This window comes from Esox lucius, chromosome 13 (genome assembly GCF_011004845.1).
Source record: "Esox lucius isolate fEsoLuc1 chromosome 13, fEsoLuc1.pri, whole genome shotgun sequence".
Lineage (NCBI taxonomy): Eukaryota > Metazoa > Chordata > Actinopteri > Esociformes > Esocidae > Esox > Esox lucius.
In genome coordinates, this window is record NC_047581.1 from 36,979,681 (window position 1) to 37,003,492 (window position 23,812).

The 23,812-nt window shown below is 43.9% G+C and overlaps 2 protein-coding genes across 9 annotated transcripts; one reads left to right on the top strand and one right to left on the bottom strand.

Annotated features, from left to right (window-relative positions):
• The first annotated feature begins 8,690 nt into the window (after positions 1 to 8,690).
• mymk (myomaker, myoblast fusion factor) lies at positions 8,691 to 12,902 on the top strand. Of its 2 annotated transcripts, none has more exons than XM_029124820.2 (6): positions 8,691 to 9,028; positions 9,714 to 9,828; positions 10,109 to 10,257; positions 10,467 to 10,583; positions 10,741 to 10,881; positions 11,529 to 12,902. In XM_029124820.2, exons 1-6 carry the CDS (start codon positions 8,894 to 8,896, stop codon positions 12,189 to 12,191), a joined length of 1,320 nt encoding a protein of 439 aa, XP_028980653.2. In that variant the 5' UTR covers positions 8,691 to 8,893; the 3' UTR covers positions 12,192 to 12,902. The 2 variants fall into 2 exon arrangements, with proteins under 2 accessions (XP_028980653.2, XP_034152524.1); XM_034296633.1 differs by having other exon boundaries at positions 10,467 to 10,526.
• Positions 12,903 to 15,384: 2,482 nt separating this feature from the next.
• Positions 15,385 to 23,768, bottom strand: LOC105014672 (tetratricopeptide repeat protein 16). 7 transcript variants are annotated; one of them, XM_020052238.2, is made up of 12 exons: positions 23,705 to 23,768; positions 22,434 to 22,618; positions 22,224 to 22,314; positions 21,727 to 21,816; positions 19,882 to 19,982; positions 19,473 to 19,602; positions 18,912 to 19,126; positions 18,382 to 18,665; positions 17,106 to 17,247; positions 16,423 to 16,588; positions 15,956 to 16,092; positions 15,385 to 15,608 (listed from the first exon to the last, which is right to left on the bottom strand). In XM_020052238.2, the coding sequence occupies exons 1-12, from the start codon at positions 23,729 to 23,731 to the stop codon at positions 15,488 to 15,490; spliced, it is 1,689 nt and encodes a 562-aa protein (XP_019907797.2). In that variant the 5' UTR covers positions 23,732 to 23,768; the 3' UTR covers positions 15,385 to 15,487. The 7 variants fall into 7 exon arrangements, 6 of the variants coding, with proteins under 6 accessions (XP_019907797.2, XP_019907799.2, XP_019907795.2 ...); XM_020052240.2 differs by having other exon boundaries at positions 19,473 to 19,500; positions 21,727 to 21,870; XM_020052236.2 differs by having other exon boundaries at positions 21,727 to 21,870.
• Positions 23,769 to 23,812: the final 44 nt, after the last annotated feature.

Below are 23,812 nucleotides of genomic sequence, written 5' to 3' on the forward strand. Positions count from 1 at the left end.
TGCTGTGTGTGGAGAGGAGTCTGTCCCATTGACAGCCTGAAGCCAAGCCTGGCCAGCTCAACTCCCTCTGCTCCCCCCCTCCCCACCACTCTGCTCCACTCGCAGACAGACAGAGGAGGTGAAGTCTTGTTTCCCATAATGTGACCCAACCCAGACCCCTCCTATAAACCCCAAACCTTCCCTCCCATCCCCCAGGTCCTCATCCTTTCAGTCTCTAACATCCTTGATCCCATCCCCCAGGTCCTCATCCTTTCAGTCTCTAACATCCTTGATCCCATCCCCCAGGTCCTCATCCTTTCAGTCTCTAACATCCTTTATCCCATCCCCCAGGTCCTCATCCTCTCAGTCTCTAATATCCTTGATCCCATCACTCCAGGTCCTCATCCTCTCTGTCCCTAAGATATTTTATCCCATCCCCCAGGTCCTCATCCTTTCAGTCGCTAACATCCTTTATCCCATCCCCCAGGTCCTCATACTTTCAGTCGCTAACATCCTTGATCCCATCCCCCAGGTCCTCATCCTTTCAGTCTCTAACATCCTTGATCCCATCCCCCAGGTCCTCATCCTCTCAGTCTCTAACATCCTTTATCCCAGGTCCTCATCCTCCCAGTCTCTAACATCCTTGATCCCATCCCCCAGGTCCTCATCCTCTTAGTCTCTAACATCCTAGATCCCATCCCCCAGGTCCTCATCCTCTCAGTCTCTAACATCCTTGATCCCATCCCCCAGGTCATCATCCTTTCAGTCTCTAACATCCTTGATCCCATCCCCCAGGTCCTCATCCTCTCAGTCTCTAACATCCTTGATCCCATCCCCCAGGTCCTCATCCTCTCAGTCTCTAACATCCTTGATCCCATGACACTTGGTCTTCATCCTCTCAGTCCCTAACATCCTTTATCACACCATCCCTGGCCCTCATCCTTTCAGTCCCTAAACCATCCTTTTTCTCATCCTTTTCAGGCGCTTGTGTTTTGGACTGTGTGCTCCCCTGTGTAATCTCGTATGTTTCTGGAGAGAACACAGCTGGCAGAAGGTACTGATGAGTGTCTTAACAGGCCTCTGCTGATCACTAAGCTTTATCCAGAAGATTTATTCTGTAAATGTAAACAAATATTTCAATAAGAAAGCATTGCACATCAAAAGTTACAGATATGAGAAAAAATAATGGAGAAAGGGACTCTCTAGAATGATCAAAATCAACTGTGGACTATGAAGCCATTTGTTTGTTAACTTCAATTAAATCAGAGACACCTTGTGCTATATAAAGGAATAGCCCTGATCTTGAACAGCTAACAGGCTGAAATAACCAAATCTAAAATAATGTCTTTGTAAATAATGTAAACCAATGTTGATAATTAGTAAATTTTACATATGTTACAACATGTCAAGGAGTTTTTAGGATGTTAGATAAAGTCACAGAAACTTGCAGGATTTGCTAAGTTTGTTACTTAGCTAAGTTACAAACAAAAGGGATTGTGCTAACCACTGCAGGGAATAGGTAGTAACACATTTTTCACCAAGGCTAGCTAGCTGTAGTTGATCGGTAGCTGCTAGGCAATAGCCTGTTATGAGATTTCACAAAGCTAGTTATGTGTTGTTGCCCTGTTGACACCTGCAGTAATATTACAGTAGACATTTGTGCCAGCTGCTGCTTTGAATTGCTTTTTTAAAATAGCATACTGGGGATGTTGCTCTACGGTCAGTTGCTACATAGAGGCAGAACTTCAACAACATTATGCAAAATTAACTAGTTGAGCAAGATGTTCATATCAGATAATGTGTCAATTTGCTAGCTAGTTTTCCATTATTAGCTACAGCTAGCTAGCTAAGGAGGGATTGTTTCTTATTAATGGGGCTTGAAAAACCTGCTAGGAGCCAGATGGTTGACAATACATTATTTCAATATTTCTTTGTTTATCTGAGGCAGTTACATCAGCGGCTTAAAATGCCATTGAGTGATCACAGTTGAGTCCTATAGTAAAAAACACGCCTTTCTCACTGATTGTAATGCCTGTTTCTGCCTAGGTGCCTTAACATATAGGGATATAGAGTGCCAATTGCTTAGATAGTACAGGGTTGTGTATTTATTGCAATTATTCAAACATGTATTGTTAAAGAAAACACTCTGTTCTGTTTTTTTATGCTTTTACAAAGTCAGTTGAAGGTTGATAGGCCAATTTAGCATATTTTATTTGCACCAAAATACTGTTCATTAATGCCTAAATGTTTTCACTGATTTTGAGTAGCTGAGTATATAATCACTTATTATATTGATCTGAGTATATTGATCATTTATAATGAATATTTATCTTGAATTGGTAATGTGTTTTCTAAAGGTGAATAGTTGTCATGTCTTGTCTTTCAAAACAGAACCACAGCGTATTTATGTTATTTATTTTACTTTTATTTAACCAGACCAAAACCCAATGGAGACTGATTTGCAGTAGAGATCTATCCAATAAGGCAGCAACAATCAAATTACAGCACACCACTATAATTCACACACAATCCATAACAATAAAAACCAGGGTCGCAACGTACTTATCATCCTCAAGTTTGGATCCCCGAAGACCAACCAAGTGAGAACCACCGAGCTAGAATGTCTCAAGCTGCACAGACAGAGAAAGAGAGAGATGGAGCGAAGGAGAAATAGAGAGATTTCTGGGACTGGGAGGACCACCATGCCTGCCCACCACGTCTGCACTCCCTTCTGCAGCAAGGCCTCTGTGTCTGCGATGTGCATTAGGAATGCTTGGACACGCTGCACCACTAGGCTTCAATCACATGCTCCACGCAATCAAACAGATTTATATGGTGATAGACACAGTTCAGAGGGAGTATGGTCTCTCTCCGCCATAAAACTGTGAAGAATGCAGAGTCAAACGGAGGAAATGTGTCGTGGACAACTAACAATACTCGTGAGGTTTGGTGTTGTGTGGAGAAGCAGTCTGGAGACATTCTGGTTTGTACACACAGACAAGAGGAAACAGAGTTTTTTTTCCCCCGTCCACAGATGTTGGAAAATAAATAGTGTGAAAGATGTTCTAAAATAAAAAGGTGTATCCCTAATGTGATATAAAGAATACAAATATATATAAACTTCACGTTAAATATACAGTGCCTTTGGAACGTATTAAGACTTTTTGTTGTGTCATAGACTTAATTTATAATTGATTATATATATGTATACAGTGGGGCAAAAACGTATTTAGTCAGCCACCAATTGTGCAAGTCTTCCCACTTAAAAAGATGAGAGAGGCCTGTAATTTTCATCATAGGTGCACTTCAGCTATGAGAGACAAAATTAGATTTTTATTTCCAGAAAAACACATTGTAGGATTTTTTATGAATTTATTCCTCGGTAAAATAAGTATTTGGTCACCTACAAACAAGAAAGATTTCTGGCTCTCACAGAACTGTAACTTCTTTAAGAGGGTCCTCTGTCCTCCACTCGTTACCTGTATTAATGGCACCTGTTTGAACTTATTATCAGTATAAAAGACACCTGTCCACAACCTCAAACAGTCACACTCCAAACTCCACTATGGCCAAGACCAAAGAGCTGTCAAAGGACACCAGAAGCAAGATTGTAGATCTGCACCAGGCTGGGAAGACTGAATCTGCAATAGGTAAGCAGCTTGGTGTGAAGAAATCAACTGTGGGAGCAATTGTAAGAAAATGGAAGACATACAAGACCACTGATAATCTCCCTCGATCCGGGGCGCCACGCAAGATCTCACCCTGTGGGGTCAAAATGATCACAAGAACGGTGAGCAAAAATCCTAGAACCACACAGGGGGACCTAGTGAATGACCTGCAGAGAGCTTGGACCAAAGTAACAAAGGCTACCATCAGTAACACACTACACAAGCTAGGGACTCCAATTCTGCAGTACCAGACGTGTCCCCCTGCTAGAGAGCATTTGGATGGTCCAGAAGAGGACTGGGAGAATGTCATATGATCAGATGAAACCAAAATAGAACTTTTTGGTAAAAACTCAACTCGTCGTGTTTGGAGGAGGAAGAATGCTGAGTTGCATCCAAAGAACACCATACCTACTGTGAAGCATGGGAGTGGAAACATCATGCTTTGGGGCTGTTTTTCTGCAAAGGGACCAGGACGACTGATCCGTGTAAAGGAAAGAATGAATGGGGCCATGTATCGTGAGATTTTGATTGTAAAACCTCCTTCCATCAGCAAGGACATTGTAGATGAAACGTGGCTGGGTCTTTCAGCATGACAATGATCCCAAACATTGTCATGGGCAATGAAGGAGTGGCTTCGTAAGAAGCATTTCAAGGTCCTGGAGTGGCCTAGCCAGTCACCAGATCTCAACCCCATAGAAAATCTTTGGAGGGAGTTGAAAGTCCTTGTTTCCCAGCAACAGCCCAAAAACATCCCTGCTCTAGAGGAGATCTGCATGGAGGAATGGGCCAAAATACCAGCAACAGTGTGTGAAAACCTTACAGAAAACGTTTGACCTCTGTCATTGCCAACAAAGGGTATATAACAAAGTATTGAAATTGACTTTTGTTATTGACCAAATAATTATTCTCCACCATTTTTTACCAAGAAATTCATAAAAAATCCTACAATGTGATTTTCTGGATTTTTTTTCTTATTTTGTCTCTCAAAGTTGAAGTGTACCTATGATGAAAATTACAGGCCTCTCTCGTCTTTTTAAGCGGGATAACTTGCACAATTGGTGGCTGACTAAATACTTTTTTGCCCCACTTTATCTTTTGCCATCAATCTACACACAAAACCCCAAATGTGTGCTAAATGTTGTGGAAATTGTGGTTGTGAACTATGTAGGTTTTTAGATGATGTGGACACCATGGAATTTCAAGCTCGCTCTTCGCCCCTTCAGTCCTGTTGATGTGAATGGAGTTATCCCTTGCGCAACACTGCCAGCCCACAGGCCTTCTCACTATAGACTGTCAGCATAAGGAAATGTAATTGCTCTTATTTGAGGGTGTATGAGTACTTTGACAGATTAAAAGTACGTACAGTAAAGTACTCATGTTTAGTACTTGTTCAAATCTCCTACTCACAGACATCACCAGACACTGGCCATCTTCCCGGTTGATTCTCTGCCAGGTCTGTACTGCAGCCATGTTTTGCTCTTGCTTGTTTTTGTTTGTTGTCTTAGTACTGTCTTTAGCATGTGAAACCCACTGTCAATTGTATTTAGACTGAGTGATTGACTTTGCCAGGCAAGAAATTTCTTTGGTAGCTATTTGCAGTGTATTTGGGGTTATTGCCTCACTTTATGATGAAATGCTATCCAATGGGTTTAGAGGCAATTGGTTTTATCTGAGAAGACAAGAAACTTCCAAATTCACCCTTCTGCATTCAGTAGTCACATTATCAATGAAGGCAAGTGCATACATTTGTTGAAGGCATACATGCCCAAGTCCTGACATTACCTCCACCAGGTTTTACAGATGAGATGGTGTATGTTGGAAAATTTATATTTACTTTTGTTTTCTATACTTTCCTTTTTATCACTCTGGTACAGCCTAATATTAATTGCATCTGTCCATAAGAATTTGTTTCAGAACTCTACTGGCTGTATTAGGTTTTTGTTTGGGAGTTTTGGCCATTCTTCTAGACATTTGCCATTGGTTTTTATCTTGCATTGTACTCTCTAAAGTTCTGCAGGGGTCATATTTTGCTTATGGTGGTCTTTGATACATCCAATGTTCTTAGAGCTGTTTTCTTCAGTCATCCACTGTTTTGGCAGTTCTTGGTCTACCATGTCTTTGCCATCCACAGTGCTTTCTTATTTCTTAATGCTTTGTGTTTAAGCTTTGTCTCTGATCAATTTATTCTTATTTATCTGCTGATGATGGCCATCTTTAATTGTGCTGACACTTATTTGGTCCTTGTGTCTCCTTTTAGCACCAAAACCAAGAGAAGACATTAACAGCTCTTGTACATGTTAACAGCGTAAACAAAAAAAAAGCCTAACAAGAAACAGCTGTAAAGCCAGTTGTTTAAATATGTCTTTTACTAAAAAGGGAGCTGATATTTTAAAATATTTAATCCAATATTGATTAAAATAAAATCAATATAAAGCTGACTTCCTGTAGTTTAACCTCCTAGTATGACACCATTGTATAAAGGGCTGTAACACAAAGCCCAAAAAAAACAGAGTGAAATTCATTATATATATATATATATATATATATATATATATATATACCATACCATACCATCTTCTTCCGCTTATCCGGGGCCGGGTCGCGGGGGCAGCAGTCTAAGCAGGGATGCCCAGACTTCCCTCTCCCCAGACACTTCCTCCAGCTCTTCCGGGGGGACACCGAGGCGTTCCCAGGCCAGCCGGGAGACATAGTCCCTCCAGCGTGTCCTAGGTCTTCCCCGGGGTCTCCTCCCGGTGGGACGGGACCGGAACACCTTCCCAGGAAGGCGTTCCGGAGGCATCCGAAAAAGATGCCCAAGCCACCTCAGCTGACCCCTCTCGATGTGGAGGAGCAGCGGCTCTACTCTGAGCTCCTCCCGGGTGACCGAGCTTCTCACCCTATCTCTAAGGGATCGCCCGGCCACCCTGCGGAGAAAGCTCATTTCGGCCGCCTGTATCCGGGATCTTGTCCTTTCGGTCATGACCCAAAGCTCATGACCATAGGTGAGAGTAGGAACGTAGATTGACTGGTAAATCGAGAGCTTCGCCTTGCGGCTCAGCTCTTTCTTCACCACGACAGACCGATACATCGACTGCATTACTGCAGAAGCTGCACCGATCCGTCTGTCAATCTCCCGTTCCATCCTTCCCTCACTCGTGAACAAGACCCCTAGATACTTAAACTCCTCCACTTGAGGCAGGCACTCTCCACCAACCTGAAGTGGGCAAGCCACCCTTTTCCGACTGAGGACCATGGCCTCGGATTTGGAGGTACTGATTTTCATCCCCACCGCTTCACACTCGGCTGCAAACCGTCCCAGCGCATGCTGAAGGTCCTGGTTAGAAGGGGCCAACACGACAACATCATCTGCAAAGAGCAGAGACGAAATTGTGTGGTCCCCAAACCTGACACCCTCCGGCCCCTGGCTGCGCCTAGAAATTCTGTCCATAAAAATTACGAACAGAACCGGTGACAAAGGGCAGCCCTGCCGGAGTCCAACATGCACTGGGAACAAGTCTGACTTACTGCCGGCAATGCGGACCAAGCTCCTGCTTCGGTTGTACAGGGACCTGACAGCCCTTAGCAAAGGACCCAGGACCCCATATTCCCCAAGCACCCTCCACAAGATGCCGCGAGGGACACAGTCGAATGCCTTCTCCAAATCCACAAAACACATGTGGATTGGTTGGGCAAACTCCCATGAACCCTCCAACACCCTGTAGAGGGTATAGAGCTGGTCCAGTGTTCCACGGCCCGGACGAAAACCACACTGTTCCTCCTGAATCCGAGGTTCTACTATCGGCCGTATTCTCCTCTCCAGAACCCTGGCATAGACTTTCCCGGGGAGGCTGAGAAGTGTGATCCCCCTATAGTTGGAACACACCCTCCGGTCCCCCTTCTTAAAAAGAGGGTTAGGGTTATATATATACACACATTTTCTAGATATCCTTTGGATGTATTCTGACTGCTTTTGTTTATTTTACTATTGTGCACAGAGCTGACTAAAACATCTAGTTTTTAATTATTTTAAAAAGAACTAGAGGGCATGAAGCAAAACTATTTATGACCAAATCAAAAGGAAGCCCATTGTTTTCTCAGATGCTTACAGAAAGTCCCTTGCTGACACATTCCCACACGACTGTCCATGCCCATGTTTAGACAGGGGCGGAGCAGGGGCATGGGCCCGCCTACATGAAAGTAACCACGGTACACTTTCAGTTGTTACACTTCTCCCTCCTCTTACACTGCGTTCTCAACTGGCCCACAACCTCTGACCTCAGATTCTCAGAGGTCAGCAAACATTCCAGTGGGGGGACAATGCGTTGGCATGGAGACGATAGTGACCAGTGCCACTGACAGTGAGCAAGGTCCAAGCAGATCCTGATGGTGGCGTTCTAGTTGTGTCTCAAGTGCCCCCAGGAATCTGAGGCATGGAGTGTGTTCCCAAAGACACTGCACCCTTTGTGTTCCCCTTCGGCCCAACAAGGCAGGTGCAACAGCTGAGCCCAGAGGAGGAGAGGGCAACTGCTACACTACAAGATACTTATATCAGCTTGAAAGGCTCCCTCTCTCTTAATTAAATCCAGGCAGTATTTATATTCAGTTCTTCATAACTAGCTCAAGAAAAATACTAATCCAGCATGGAAAACATATACTACGGGAAACTAGTTTAGGAGTGCTAGAATTGGAGCGGTATTGTAAAAACATGACTGACACACCCAGACGGGAAGAACAAGTGACCACTGACACCCCGGCCCATCCAGCCACTGACAAAAGACATAGATGGTCTCAATAACGGTCATGAACCCACAAAACCCCTGCCAAATTTGCTTTGAGTCTACATTACGCTTCACTAGTGACTTGAAATGCGACTCCACACAAACATGCCACAGCTTAATGGCATGCAGCCACTCTCCCCTCCCAGCCATGCCTGCTGAACCTGCTGTGCAGACCTCGCCTCGCCGGGAGACGTTAGGACTTTAAATGGCCCAAGCAGGACAGCTGGTGTGAGCTTACTCTGTGCTTTTCCCAGTCCACTTACCACCTCGCCCATTTCTCTCGGCGAAGACTTTGGGACTCCAGGACGTCTTCCTGTCGGTGGCCAGATAACCACACAGCACAGCTAGCTAGCCCGTGTCAATATATTAGGTGTACGTGTATTAGATTAGGTGACCCCATTTTAAAGGACTACTATAGGTCACCTGCAGCCGTTTACCATCCCCAGCAAGTCGGAGGAGTCAGCCACCATGGGAGCCTTCATTGCCAAGATGCTCCTTCCCACTGTCAGTAGTTTGGTGTTCCTACCTACAGCCAGTGTTGCTGCCAAGAGAGGCTTCCACATGGAGGCCATGGTCTACTTCTTCACCATGTTCTTCACCGCGGTAAGAGCCGTGACGGCCTGTGATGTTGATCATTTGCAGTGATGTTGTACTGCTGGCATCTGATGTTTGTTCTTTCACACTATCAGCGGTTGCACAGCGACTGAATAAAAACGGCACCAGGGATTATCTGACCAGCCAATGTTTAGCGATGTGATTATCATTCTTGATTCTTGAAAATATGGGTCTGCTAAAAGGCCAGTGTCTGGTCATCTACATGCATGGTCTAAAATCTGGATTGCAGCGGTTGTATTTTAGAATCAACCGGAAACTGGACACTGACAGTTTATCAGACAGTAATTTTCACACAAAAGACTGAATGCCGATCACTTCACTGAACACAGATCAGTTGCAGAATCACTGGCAGCTACTTCAACGAGTTTCTCATTAACTGCTGATATGGACTATGAAGGAAAATGAAAAATGTAATCAACAATACAATGCATCTTATGCTGTATTGCAATGTTATTATTACAAAGTAATTGTACGGGAATGGCAATACTTGATTAAAGGTGCATATAATTACCACCTGAAGTGCGGGTCTACTTGCCCATTATGTCTCTATTCACTGCTAAGCTACCAAAGAACTTACTGGTTGATGTTACTATCCTGTCAAAACAAAAACAGAGAAGTAGTTATGGTGTGATCCAGCTATAATGGGAATGTAATGGGATCTGATTAACACTAGATTTACCATGCGTGCGATGGGCCGGGCCTCTCCATCATATGTTTCATGAAGTACGACGTTCTGGAGTACTTCAGTGTGTACGGAACAGCCATCTCTATCTGGGTCACGCTGATAGGTGAGTGTCAATGGCATGTTGTGTGTTAAGTGGCCTGTGGTGTGTTTAATTGGTATGTTATGTTTTAAGTCTTAAGTGGGCTAAAGCTATCTCTTGAGAGAGCAAGTGACCACTGAATTATCAACTACCTGTTTTTTTGGAAGCATGTGCTGTCTCTTTCTCTTACTCTCTTCGGTATATACACACACTCACACACTCACACACTTTATGATTTCTTACACACACGTTTGCACTTGCATGCAGTTGAACACACACTTATTTTTCTACTTCCTTGTATTAGCTTTAGGGGATTTTGATGAGCCAAGGCGTTCTACTCTGACAATGTTTGGGATATTGACCTGTGCCGTGAGGATCTACCAGGACCGTTGGGGCTACGGCATCTACTCTGGACCAATTGGATCAGCGGTATTCATAATCACTGTCAAATGGGTACGTGAGAACATCCGAGCCTACTATACGGTCATGATAAACGTGGATGACGAAACACCCTAATATGTTAACTCTACAGTCATTTGAAACATTTCTCACAACCTCATCCATGTGAAGTGTTAGCGTAGGTTCACACTTAGGGATTTAGGTGTTGCCTAGAATGAACACAGAGCCAATTGTCTATTCACTTTGTTCAAATTCTATTTCAGCTGCAGAAAATGAAAGAGATAAAAGGCCTGTACCCAGAGAAGAGTGTTTACACCCAGCAGGTGGGACCAGGATGCTGTTTTGGTGCCCTGGCGCTGATGCTTCACTTCTACTTTGAGGTGTCATAACAAACCAATTTCCTATCCTTCATAATCTCACCATTCACAGTGAAGGCCATAGCAACGAGTAAAAATCCCCCAAAACCTTGTTAAGATAGATGTTAAGCCTCTTTTTTTTAATTACTAATTTATTGACTGGGTTCAATTTGATTGGCAGGAGTGGGACTACGCCTACGTGCACAGTTTTTACCACCTGTCCATGGCTGTGTCCTTCGTGCTGCTGCTGCCCAAGAGGAACCGCTATGCTGGGACGGACGGAAGCCCTGTCAAGCTCAGCTGCTACACCCTCCTCTGCTGTGTAGGACAACGTTTAATTCTCACCAGTGCACAGGGTTTCACTATCACAGGGGCAGCACAGGGTTTCACTATCACAGGGGCAGCACAGGGTTTCACTATCACAGGGGCAGCACAGGGTTTCACTATCACAGGGGCAGCACAGGGTTTCACTATCACAGGGGCAGCACAGGGTTTCACTATCACAGGGGCAGCACAGGGTTTCACTATCACAGGGGCAGCACAGGGTTTCACTATCACAGGGGCAGCACAGGGTTTCACTATCACAGGGGCAGCACAGGGTTTCACTATCACAGGGGCAGCACAGGGTTTCACTATCACAGGGGCAGCACAGGGTTTCACTATCACAGGGGCAGCACAGGGTTTCACTATCACAGGGGCAGCACAGGGTTTCACTATCACAGGGGCAGTACAGGGTTATTTCAGCTGGCACCGTGTGTAGACAGACGTGCCGGTAACTTAGGCAATCATTTGCAGCAATTACAATGGCAGGTCGTGTCTTTTACCAAGGCAAACCACGCCTGCTGAAATGCCAGTCACAGATAATGGACTGTAAGCTTCCCAGGTCGCTTAGTTTCTAAACTCAGGCACTGATTAATATTGGCTGTCTGTTCATCCTCTAACTTCTCTCACTCTGACATTTATTATCAGACACCCTTTCCCGCTTCGGCAAAGAAGAAGGATCAACAAAAGACCCGGTCTCATTCCATCTGGACCATTCCAACTGAACGGCCCTGGACACGGACCAGTGGTTCACCAACACTTCCTCTATACAACTCACCTACTACACCTGTTAAGAAAGCACTGGACATCAACACTACACCTGTTAAGAAAGCACTGGACATCAACACTACACCTGTTAAGAAAGCACTGGACATCAACACTACACCTGTTAAGAAAGCACTGGACATCAACACTACACCTGTTAAGAAAGTACTGGACATCAACACTACACCTCCTAAGAAAGCACTGGACATCAACACAACACCTCCTAAGAAAGCACTGGACATCAACATTACACCTCCTAAGAAAACAATGGACACCAACATTACACCTCCTAAGAAAACAATGGACATCAACAGTACACCTCCTAAGAAAACAATGGACATCAACACTACACCTCCTAAGAAAACACTGGACATCAACACTACACCTCCTAAGAAAACAATGGACATCAACATTACACATGTTAAAAAAGGATGGGAGAATATCAGTACTAAAACTGTTAGGAAAGCACTGGACTTCAGCAACCTAAACCCAGTTCACAAAGGACTGGACATCAACAAACTCAAAGAACAGAATGGATGGAAGTGACTCAACAAGGCCGATAAACTTTTATGAGTCAGTTGGTCTTGGTGATGTCCAGACAGAGAACAGAAGAAGATGTCATACAATGTCACAGCAACAAAGACATCATTCTCTAAAGACAAACCCTGGCCTACGCCCTTAATGACCCAAAAAGTATGTCTGTCTCTTCTGTCTGTACATAAAACAAGAGAGCAGCCCTCTACTTCAAAACACATAGACTGACAGGGAGAGGGTTCCCAAAGCAAGCCAGTAAAACTGACTGGAAAATTTGTGAGGAGCACAAACCGTCAGACATTTTATCTCTCCAAGATGAATAAATTGTCTTTCAAATGTTTCTCAGGGGAGGGACCCTTCGTCTGCACCTCTTTCTCTGAGAAAGAAACTATGCAGTTAAATTTGGTTATGAAATTTACAAGATTGTAAAAGCACATTTTACTCGCTTTATATATCCCTTAAATGCCAAACATGTCATCTGGTGCATTTGAGTGCAGAGGAATACGGCCCAGACACAAAGCTGCAACCAACTGTGGCAGTTCAGAATGTTTAGAATGTTTTTGAGGCAGCAGGTATTTATTCCAGCCAAGTGAGTGACCAAGAAACTTTAATATCAGAATAATAACCATAATTATATGCAGACGATTGTGGCACTGGGAACTTCCACTTTGCTCACTTCGCAGCCATAATTAACTGTGTTCTATGTGTTTATTTACGGGCCATGGGTGGCTTTTCTTTATGGAGATTGGTTTCACAATCACGTGTGTAAATAAAATGTTAAAATGCAATTTGCTTCTGCATACTTAGTCTTAGGTGTAGGTTTGAGTGTAGACTTCTCACGAGGGTGGAAAAGGACAACTAGCAGTCATTTTCTCCCACCACTGATGCACACCAAGACTGGCACACATACTAATTTCAAGCCACACTAATCCACGTAAAGCCTGACTCCTCAGAAAACTGCAGGAATTCACATTTCGCTTCAGGAGGTCATAGCGGTGCGCGTTAGCTGATCGTCACCTGCTCCAAACTCTACCCAAAGATTACAAACATGTTCTGCATGTCTTAGACAAAACAGTCTCAGCCAAACGTGAATGAAATTCCTCCGGTCCACCAATACTTTTTTGACAGCGGGCCAAGCCGACAGCTCCAGTGCCAGGTGAAAGGTGTTTTTGTCTGGGGTAGAACCTGGCGGCCGCTAAGCCCTCCTGGCTGCATTTCCCATTCCTGACAGGACGGTAACCTGAAACTTTTATTATGTGGGTGTGAAACACTTTTCGTCTCCTTTACAACCACGGTCTGTCCCAGACCACTTTGTTCAGGGTTTGTAGCCCACACACACTGTCTAAGGGAGCTGAACCAAGCATCCCCACTGAGACAACCTATTATGGTGGTGGTCAACCACACTCTTCAAAAGGAGCGACAATGCTAACACTACATCCGATTATTAACATCTGTGGGAGCAAAGGCTCATTGGTCATCTGAACCAACATGGAAGAGTCTTTGATGATAGTGTCACACTGTTTGTGCCAGGTGTACTTATGTTTGAACATGCCTTCAGAGAGTATTCAGACTCCGCCACATTTTGTTGTGTTACAGACATAATTACATACAATATCCCGCAACAAAAGCAAAAATAATAGTTTTCAGATGTGTGCCAATTTATGAAAATTAATAACAGAAATTTCTCATTTACATGACACTGACATGTTCCGAATTGAGCTCAGACGCTTCCTGCATCCTCCAGTCACCCGTGAGTTGTCTCTAACACGTGATTGGACACCGCGTGTCACAAATTCAATTGATTGAATTTGAAAGGTCCCACACTTCACAGTGCATATCAGAGCAAAAACCAAGCAACATGCTTCTCAGTGGCTGGGACTGGGAGACTGGTCAGGAATGAGGTAAGGATGATTGGAGTAAAAATTGGCATGATTGGCACTTGACAAAAACCTGATCCAGAGCACACAGGCCCTCAGATTGGGTTAAAGAATTATCTTTCAGCATGATAACGACCCAAAGCATACAGCCAACACTTGAGTGGTTTCAGGACAAGTTCTGTGAATTTCCTTGAGTGGCTCAGCCAAAGCCCTCACTTGAACCCCATTGAACTGTGGTGAGACCTGAAGATTGCAGTTCACCAACGCTTCCCATCCAATCTGATAGAGTTTGGGAGGATCAGCAAAGGAAGGATGGGAGAAACTGCCCAAATCCAGGTATGCAAAGCTGGTATAGACATATCCATGAAGACTCAAAGCTGTGAATGCTGTCAAAGGCATTTAAAAAAGTAATGAATAAAGGCTCTGAATACTTCAGTTTCAGTTAATATTTCAGTTAATGTTCAATCAATTAGCAAAAAGTCGCTTTGTCATTATGGGGTGTTGAATGAACACTGACAGCAAATATATAATCAAGTAAAATAAAATGGGGAGATATTGAAAGGGCCTGTATGGTATTCCACTGTATGGTATTCCACTGTATGGTATTCCACTGCCTTAAATCACTCACACATTCAGACTTGGTCTAAAATTAATCAAAACTAAGAATTGCATGTTCAGTCACTGAACAAATGCCTGGGATGGATGATAATGGATGGAATGCATTTGATCAGCTGCTGCTTGGGTGTTTTCCACAGGGGTTGAGTGTCACAGCTCCTTTCTCCTTATCAGCTGTTACTACAGCTGCTGTCTGTGTGGAGGAAGCAGCTGCTTCTCCCTCAAAACAACAACTTTTCTCTCATCTACAGTATTCTGCACTCACTGCTACAACACTCACCAACTACACACATAAACCACATTAGCTTTTAAACTCAAGGCCCCGGAATGTTGAGATGGATTGACAGTTCCCGTATCTACCTAACATTACGGGGATTCCAGTGTTGTTGTTCAAGTGCTATTCACTCCAAACCCCCTAAACCTCCTTCAGTGTTAAAGCCTGTCCTTAGAGCCCAGTGCAGACTGCTCTTGTTCCACTGTATGGGCGGGGTCCAGGCGACGCCCATCATAATGCGGAGGGCCAATCACAGGGCTTGCCTCACCTGGCACCAACACAGGAAGTTCCCCTCCGGTAAGTATGAGAGAGACGCTTTCAATGCTCTCAACGGGTGGAAGACCCAACTAAAACAAATACTGATCAATGGTGAATGCTAGTGGTGTGTTTTATGAGATTTTGTGAATAAGAGGTATTGAAAAGAGAGTTTAAACTGAAGGTCTTTATTGAGTGAGCCATTAGATGAAGGTTAATAAGTTCGTCGGTCACAGCATCTGGGTGTCTTCCTGATGTCTTTCCTGCTGGTTGATCCTGACAATCTGCTAGCAGACATCATGCTGTGCCAAGCATGTTTTAAGAGGCTCCGCCCCCTCTGAAGACTCACTGTGGGACATGCTGTCTTTGTCACATGACAGGTTTATCTTGTTTAGTCCACTGCGCATTCTGGGGGGACAAAAAGATTATGGAAATCTGTAATTACCATCCACAGTTTTTTGCATCCTTTGGGACACACACCCACACTTAGTCTACGTTAGGACTGAAAAGCTTTATGTGACTTCCCTTCTGATAATTTTCAGACCAGAGTAAAAACATGTATGTAAAATACATTAAAGTACTTGAACTGTGCATGATTTAGCTTGGAATCTGCACTTTGGAGATTATTCCCTCGGGTCCGTTTTACCTGGCAAACTGAACCGACAGGAAGTATTTGACATACATCTTTTGGACTCCGGTCTGACCGGTTTCATCCGTGGAAGGGTGGGGAAGCAATTGTTCTAGCCCGGTTTAACCTCAGCACAGAGGACACAGGCTGTCTACGAGTCTGGATGCTGTCCATCAGCTGGGCTCTGACAGTCCTGGCCATTCTGCTGGACAGCACATCTGACACAGAGTAGCCTGGAAACAGACTTAGCAGCAGCGAGGCCACCTACACGCACGCACACACGCACGCACACACGCACGCACGCACGCACACACGCACGCACACTTAATATAGCATTCAGTTCTGCACCGCCACTTTATGAAACATTCATAAGGGAAACTGAAAAAGAAATAATGAACCATTCATGTAGTTATGAAAACCATGTTCGGTCCCCCCCTCCCCAATACGCACAGGAAACAAGTGGAGAGAGCTTTGTACTTGGACATTATGTGCACGCCTTAGCAATAACAGCCCAGTCAATCTCCCCTGTGGGTTTGTACAGACAGAGGTCAGTGTTATGGGTAAACTGGATGAGACAGGCGTTGAAGATCTTGCCTGATTGTCAGTGTGATCCAGGATGAGGGTATTGATGGCATCCCACCTGGCTCCCTCCACATTGGGCACTCTACTGTGGGCTTTGGCCCGGTTTTCATAGTACTGGCTGACTCCAGGGCTGTACTTGATGGCCTCAGAGAACCTGTCAGCTGCCTCCCGGTACTTCCTGGGGTGAAGACGATACAACGTTATGGACGACGGATGGAGACTTACTGGTCTTGATGGAAATTTCTTGCTATCCCAGAGTGCTTTGGACATGGATATAAAGCAGGAGATGGGAATTATAGCTATAAATGCCTTCCCAATAGGGCTGCCATTTTTCTTTTATTTGGAGACTTGACACATGAGTAAAACAACATACATTTAAAGTTTAAAGGTTTATCTCTTCCAAAACAATAGAGATTTATTTATTTGAATTTCATGATTGTTTTATTATTAATAAAAAGTGAACAATGAATTGTGTTATTCAAGTCACGAGTGTGTCCGGGCGTTAATGTATTTATTGATCGCCTAGCCACTCTGTGGACATCACACTCTGAAGCTGTTTGGCATTTGTGATGTGTCTCAATGGGTATTCTGTACATATGGGAGCAACAGGAATTTCTCACAGCCTTTTTTATTGGCTAATGAAAGCCACGTTTACTAAGCTCTTTCTAACCTACGTAGCTTTTCTTGATACTTACTGGTCTTGGTAGCATTGTGTGCCCAGGGTGTTGTGGACAACAGCGAGGCGTACCCAGATGACCTGGTCATCTGGAGATATCTCCTCCGCCTGCTGATAGTCAGCCAGTGCAAACCCCCACTCTTCCTGCTTGAAGAAACAGTCTGCACAGAAAAACGCATCTGTAAATCGGTGAAGTTGACTGTGTTCGAATGCGGCCTGTCCTGAAATCTGATGTAATGAATGTAAGTTCACACTTGATGCTTTAACGTAATCAATCTCTAATAGGTAATATAAAATCCCACTTCCAGTCACTTCACATTTTTTGGTCGGTGTGGTAGTATCAATATCAATAGTGTAGTGTGGTTTTTCAAAACTCATCATAAAAAACTCCAAACTAATAACACTTGGAACCCATTAAAATGAGTGTTGAAAGTGTCTTCGTGATTTGGCCATGAAATGTTTTCCATGTCACAATGAATATCTTCATTTTTCATGCACTGCAGGAAAAAGATGTCAAATCCAAACCTGACATTGGACACCAGACCTGACAGTGATGTCACGACATGTGATGTCACGACATGTGATGTCACGACATGTGATGTCACGACATGTGATGTCACGACATGTGATGTCACGACCCTCAACCTCCATGATGGAACGTAGATTATGGGGCAGGTCTAGGGTCAGGAATCAGAGATTGGCCCCAAACCATTCCTGAATCACCTTTGACTGGTGGAACCTAACACTGTCCCACACAATTTCAGACACAGCATTGAAAGATCGAAGAAGGGCCTTATGGTCTACCAACCCATCTTCAGATAATGGCTGCACACTGGGATATGTTTCCAAAACGCCTGTGATATAGCGCCAACACTGTGTCAGGTTTTGCCCAGATAGAAGCCCGCTTTGTCAATACATATGTACTGTACTTGTGATGATTCTCAGCAACTCAGTTGGTAGTTTTAAACCCTGTCCTGGTAAATACAGACTTCCAGTGTTGTTTCCCAGCGTTCCAAAAGTACCAATTCCCTCGCTTTCCACCCCATGCTCGCATCACCAACCAGTGCCCCCCATCCCACTTAGAAACCCTTCATTGAAAGTGAACCGGACCTGATGTTTCAGCGATGGGTCCTGAAGCAGTGAAAACCCACGGGTCAGACTGTATTACATTCAGAAGATTGGGCCAGACTTTCAAAGGGCCAGCTCACAACCTTTCCCCCTCTAATTTCACCTCATGCAAACTTTCTTCGGACCTCCTTTTTCCTCTCCCCTTCTTTCACCTCCTCTTCTCTCACCTCCTCTGTTGATATAGAGGCCGCTCTCCTGCTTCTGCTCCTGAATGGCCTTGTTAAGCAGGGTGATGGCCTCTGCATAGAAGCCACGGGAGAAGCACTGGACAGCAAAGTCATTATAGGTGAGCACCAGCTGGGCCTGGGCCTCCTCCTGCACTTCCCTCTGGTCTTCCTGGGTGTGTCCACTTGGCCCCACCCTCTGGCCTCCAGCCTCACTTAGCTCCACAGCCAGGACCAGGTCCTCAATGGATGCAGAGAAGTTTTTCAGCCTGCGGTGAAGAATACCCCTATGGTACAAATCCTACATATTAGTGAACATGTAGTTGTTCTATAAATCTTCCTTGGTGGCTGAGACTGATCTGGTAAAATCAGGGGTCAACCAGACACATTTCAGCTAAACCACAGGCCAAATCAACACCATTGCTTTCTCACTCCGTACCTACACAAGTACAGACAAATACTGCCATTGACCTGGTTCCCAGACCCTTCCAGTGCACGCTACCCTGGAGACCAAGTTACACTGCCATCCATACCTGAAGAGGTAGTGCTGGCCAGTCTCGGGGCAATGCTCCAGAGCCGTGGTGATCTTGGACAGGGCATCTGGGATCCTCCCCGCCGTGGCCCAGCTTATGGCCTGCTGCCTGGCCCTCATACTGGCCTCCTGTAGCTGGCCCAGCAGCGCATTGGCCACGGGGCAATTTGGACTGAGGGCCAAGGCTGACCTTAGATCATGGTAGCACAGTGATACCTGTGTAGGGGAATAGTGATGTCATTTGTATCGTTTCTATATAGAGTCCATGTCAGATCAGACAAAACACACAATGTTGGGCCATGTTTCCCTAAGGTTACAATTCATTAAGCTGGTGGTCCAAGTTGCATTTTGGTGCTGGGTTCTTTCTAGCGTGGTATTTTCACACCAGGTGTGGCAGGTAGTCTGGCAGTTTGTGCGCAACTTAGTGTTTGCTGGTTCAAATCCTGAGCTGACAACATGTCAGTGTGACCTAAAATGTGTTCTTGTAAGTGCTCTGGATAAGAGCATCGGCAGAATGACTCAAATGTAAATGTAACGGAGTGGGTGGGGGTGCACCGCTTACCTGGCCCAGCTGTTTGTGGAGCCGTGCTCTGAGGGTAAAGAGATCAGCAGTTTGAGAGTCCGTCTCCAGACAGTTACTGACCAGCCTCACACAGTCAGTATAACGGCCCATGGCTGTCAGACATGCCAGGCTACAAAAGCAACACAGAGAGGCTCGTCTACAGTTTTCACATACGACCCATTTCAATCTTGAGGTCTTTGTGAATACCCCCATCTGCTGGCTACGCAAGGAATCTGATTTTGGAGATGGTTGAGGTCAAAAAGTATCTCAGATGACCTCCTTAGGCAGATAACGTGTGGATTCAGCAAAATATTAAAAAGGGGTTTTAAATTGTGGAACCACTTAACAGCAACTTATGTATTATTATGCAGTTATTAATATACAGTAAATACCTTTATTTTACACTGACCTCCTCATTTTATATGACCTGCAGCTAGGCTTTAGCTCAGCAGCCTTGACAAATGACTCCAAACCTTCCAGGAACATCCCCTTGTCATACAAACATTGTCCCTGTGGAGAGGAGAAAACTCAGTATCATATACTGTCCTTAAGTGAAAGCTAAACGTATTTAATATTGTGGTGGTTGCTTGCTTTCTTGTGGTCATTTTGATAGAGACTTTCATTTTTGGGACCCCGCCATGTAAATAAAACATTAAGTGACATTAACAATCAATGTTGACCTTTTGTAATCAACTCTTTGAAAGTCTGTTCCAAATATGTCTGACATTTCAATCTGATGAAAGTATAATAACTTAGGTAAATAAAGATATTGGGAAGTTTCAGAAGTCATATGTTCATAAATAATAACATTCTCTTTCCCCCAATCTGATTCCCTGTTTGTTATGAGTCCTGTACATGCTCTAGGGGTTTTATCTTTCAATGATGGACTAATAATATTTTGCAGCTTAAATGATTTAAATGACAAGAGAAGGAGTAGAAGAGTATACACCCAACAGGCAATCCAACAGGGTGATCTGGATAAGAGCTGATAAACTACTTTAATGTGAAGGTTATGCTGGTCACCAGCCTTCTCTGTGTTTGGATACCAGTAACCTGCCTTTTCAGTATTTTGGACACCACTGACCAGCCTTCTCTGTGTTTCGGTCTTTGCTGTGTTTGGACACCAGTAACCTGCCTTTTCAGTATTTTGGACACCACTGACCAGCCTTCTCTGTGTTTCGGTCTTTGCTGTGTTTGGACACCAGTAACCTGCCTTTTCAGTATTTTGGACACCACTGACCAGCCTTCTCTGTGTTTCGGTCTTTGCTGTGTTTGGACACCAGTAACCTGCCTTTTCAGTATTTTGGACACCACTGACCAGCCTTCTCTGTGTTTCGGTCTTTGCTGTGTTTGGACACCAGTAACCTGCCTTTTCAGTATTTTGGACACCACTGACCAGCCTTCTCTGTGTTTCGGTCTTTGCTGTGTTTGGACACCAGTAACCTGCCTTTTCAGTATTTTGGACACCACTGACCAGCCTTCTCTGTGTTTCGGTCTTTGCTGTGTTTGGACACAAGTAACCTGCCTTTTCAGTATTTTGGACACCACTTAACCAGCCTTCTCTGTGTTTCGGTCTTTGCTGTGTTTGGACACCAGTAACCTGCCTTTTCAGTATTTTGGACACCACTGACCAGCCTTCTCTGTGTTTCGGTCTTTGCTGTGTTTGGACACCAGTAACCTGCCTTTTCAGTATTTTGGACACCACTGACCAGCCTTCTCTGTGTTTCGGTCTTTGCTGTGTTTGGACACCAGTAACCTGCCTTTTCAGTATTTTGGACACCACTGACCAGCCTTCTCTGTGTTTCGGTCTTTGCTGTGTTTGGACACCAGTAACCTGCCTTTTCAGTATTTTGGACACCACTGACCAGCCTTCTCTGTGTTTCGGTCTTTGCTGTGCAAATAAACAATTTGGCAAATTGAGGAGCATCAGTGAAAAAGCAGAACAATTGGTTCTCTAGTTTGCATTGCTACTACTGCTTTTTGATAGACTCCCTGTTTGTTGTTATGAATCAAAACAAAGATTTTGGCAGATGGGTTTGATTTTATGTTTATTGCGGATATTGGGTTGGAAAACAAACGCATTAGAGCATGCTGGGAAATGATGTTGACTACCGTGGTTTTGTAAGACCAGCTGGACCAACATAGACAACTTGGAATGTAGGCTGATCTACGCTATTTTTCCCCTAGCAGGGTATGGCTTATCGACATTTCTGAATCATTTCCGATAAGATCATATCTCCGTCCTCACTCTCACCTGTAGGTAATAAATGAAGGCCAGTCGTGTGTGGAAGGCCTCAGCCTGAGGCTCCAGGAGGCAGGCCTGTCTGTAGCTGACAGCTGCAGACTGAAAATCACACATCTGTAGATTGGCTTCTGCCTGCCTCACATAGAGCTGGGTCTGGATTTCAGGACATGTATGACAATTTCAGACTTTATTTGAGTTAAACAATCTCTGTCTTTTCTGTTCTAATAGTTTCTAAAAAAGAATATTGAAGTCAGAGGGCAGTATAACTGCAGTGGGTGGCAAATACTGCTTTAACATTTTACAAATGTCAACTGCTGTAGCAACACTCATTTGTTAGCAATTGCTGCATCCAAAATGTAATAACTGAATTCTGTTAGAATGCATCCAAAATGTCATAATTAAATGCAGTTAGACAATTGCACTTTCCATGCAGTTTAAAAACTGCTACCATTTTGTAATGGTGAAAAGATTTGACCTGATGTGATGTGGTTCTTGTGTATGTATACCTGTTTCGGCTGAAGGTTGATGGCTTTGGCAAAGCAGGTCACAGCCTTGGAAAATTGAGATTCCATCAATGCCTTTTCTCCATTCTCACAGCTACAAATGAATAAACCAAGAGTAGGTAAGATACCCTTATGGTAAAGTCATCGGAAATCCAAATGTAAAAAGTAACACGTTGTTAAAGCCGCGTTAACGCGTTGCGATATCAAACTCACTGTTCAACTGCTTTGTTTTTTATACAACTAATGAATTCAGGGTGGTTCTCTGTCCTTCCAGGTGTTGGGAAATTGCTGCTGGACCCAATGCCACCGATTATTCGTTTGCGCCGCGCCTCTAAGAGCAATTCCTTCGACACGGTAGTGGGGAACCAACCCATGGCATCGTCGACCTGTTTATCCATCTTCAGAACAGGAACAGCCATCTCTTCAACTACAGACTAATTACAATAAAACATTTAACGAACAAACTTTTGATGTCATTCATTCCGAAACGTTAAATGTAGCAGCAAATAACATTGTTTACATTCCCCTAATAAAGTAGGGGAACAGGTTATTGATACTCGAATTGCTACCTTTACGAAAGCGTTCTGTAGTGTTTTTAATCGTTATTTGCATTTAGTCAGTGACCGTTGGATGTTTACTGAAAAATTTTCCAGTGTTGATAACGTGGTAGCCAAAGCAACGAAGATGTCAGAATACGTGTGCAACCTGGTCTCAGGAGAATATGTAACATTAGAGGTTGCCTAAATCTGTAACAACTGATGTCGTATAATTGCATATTATTACATTTCGCTTCCAATACTTCTTCAACATTGTATATTATGTTGTGAATGCTCTCTTATCTTATACATTTAGAAAAACTTGAATGTGTTACCATTTGCTTTTAAGGTTAGAAAACAAAATAGGTTTAAGAGCAGGGGCAAAAATCTGATATCAATTTGGAGGGGGAACTTACAATACATTTTCTCAAGAGCAATTATTGAGGGGGACACCAAAAGTAGTGCTGTAATACTGTTTTAGTTTGCGCTAGTGAGTGTGAACCCTACCAACATAAAACAAATTTACTGGATTAACCTCACAATAACTACATGCATTGAGTGCCTTTCAGATGGTAGACACGACACTGCCACCTTGCCAGATAAGGAACACTACATACATGGCATTGCAAGTTTCTCTCATTGACTTGAATTCAAACAACTGCTAGATGTTACTGCAGCTTGCTAGCAAACATCAGCTAACCGCTAGCTAACGAAGTGTGACCTGTAATTCAATGTAGTGAAAATGAAGGCTGGTGATGGTTATATGTTTTATTGTATTGAGTGGCTGAAGTAAAGAAATGTCTAACACATCCTTTGTTTGAACCACTTACTGTGAGTCAGCCACCAATGACCAACTCCCACCCATGCACTGTACCTGCAGCATGTGCTGCTGCTCTGGGCTGTTATTTCACCATATTCATATTAGTGAAATAACATAGTTATACTTACAGTGATATATTTGGGGGGACAAATCATAGTTTTCACCAGGATGGGGGGTCTTGTCCTCCCGGATTTCCACCTATGTTTAAGGGTGTTAAGTAACATATTGAATTCGCC

Coding starts and splice junctions, on each gene's coding strand:
- mymk (XM_029124820.2), top strand. CDS start 8,894: ATGGGAGCCTTCATTGCCAAGATGCTCCTTCCCACTGTCAGTAGTTTG. Junction 9,829..10,108: donor TATCTGGGTCACGCTGATAG/GTGAGTGTCAAT, acceptor TCCTTGTATTAG/CTTTAGGGGATTTTGATGAG. Junction 10,584..10,740: donor TGCTTCACTTCTACTTTGAG/GTGTCATAACAA, acceptor TTTGATTGGCAG/GAGTGGGACTACGCCTACGT.
- LOC105014672 (XM_020052236.2), bottom strand. CDS start 23,731: ATGATTTGTCCCCCCAAATATATCACT. Junction 19,983..21,726: donor CCTTCATTTATTACCTACAG/GTGAGAGTGAGG, acceptor TCCTCTCCACAG/GGACAATGTTTGTATGACAA. Junction 16,093..16,422: donor TGGATCACACTGACAATCAG/GCAAGATCTTCA, acceptor GCGTGCGTGTAG/GTGGCCTCGCTGCTGCTAAG.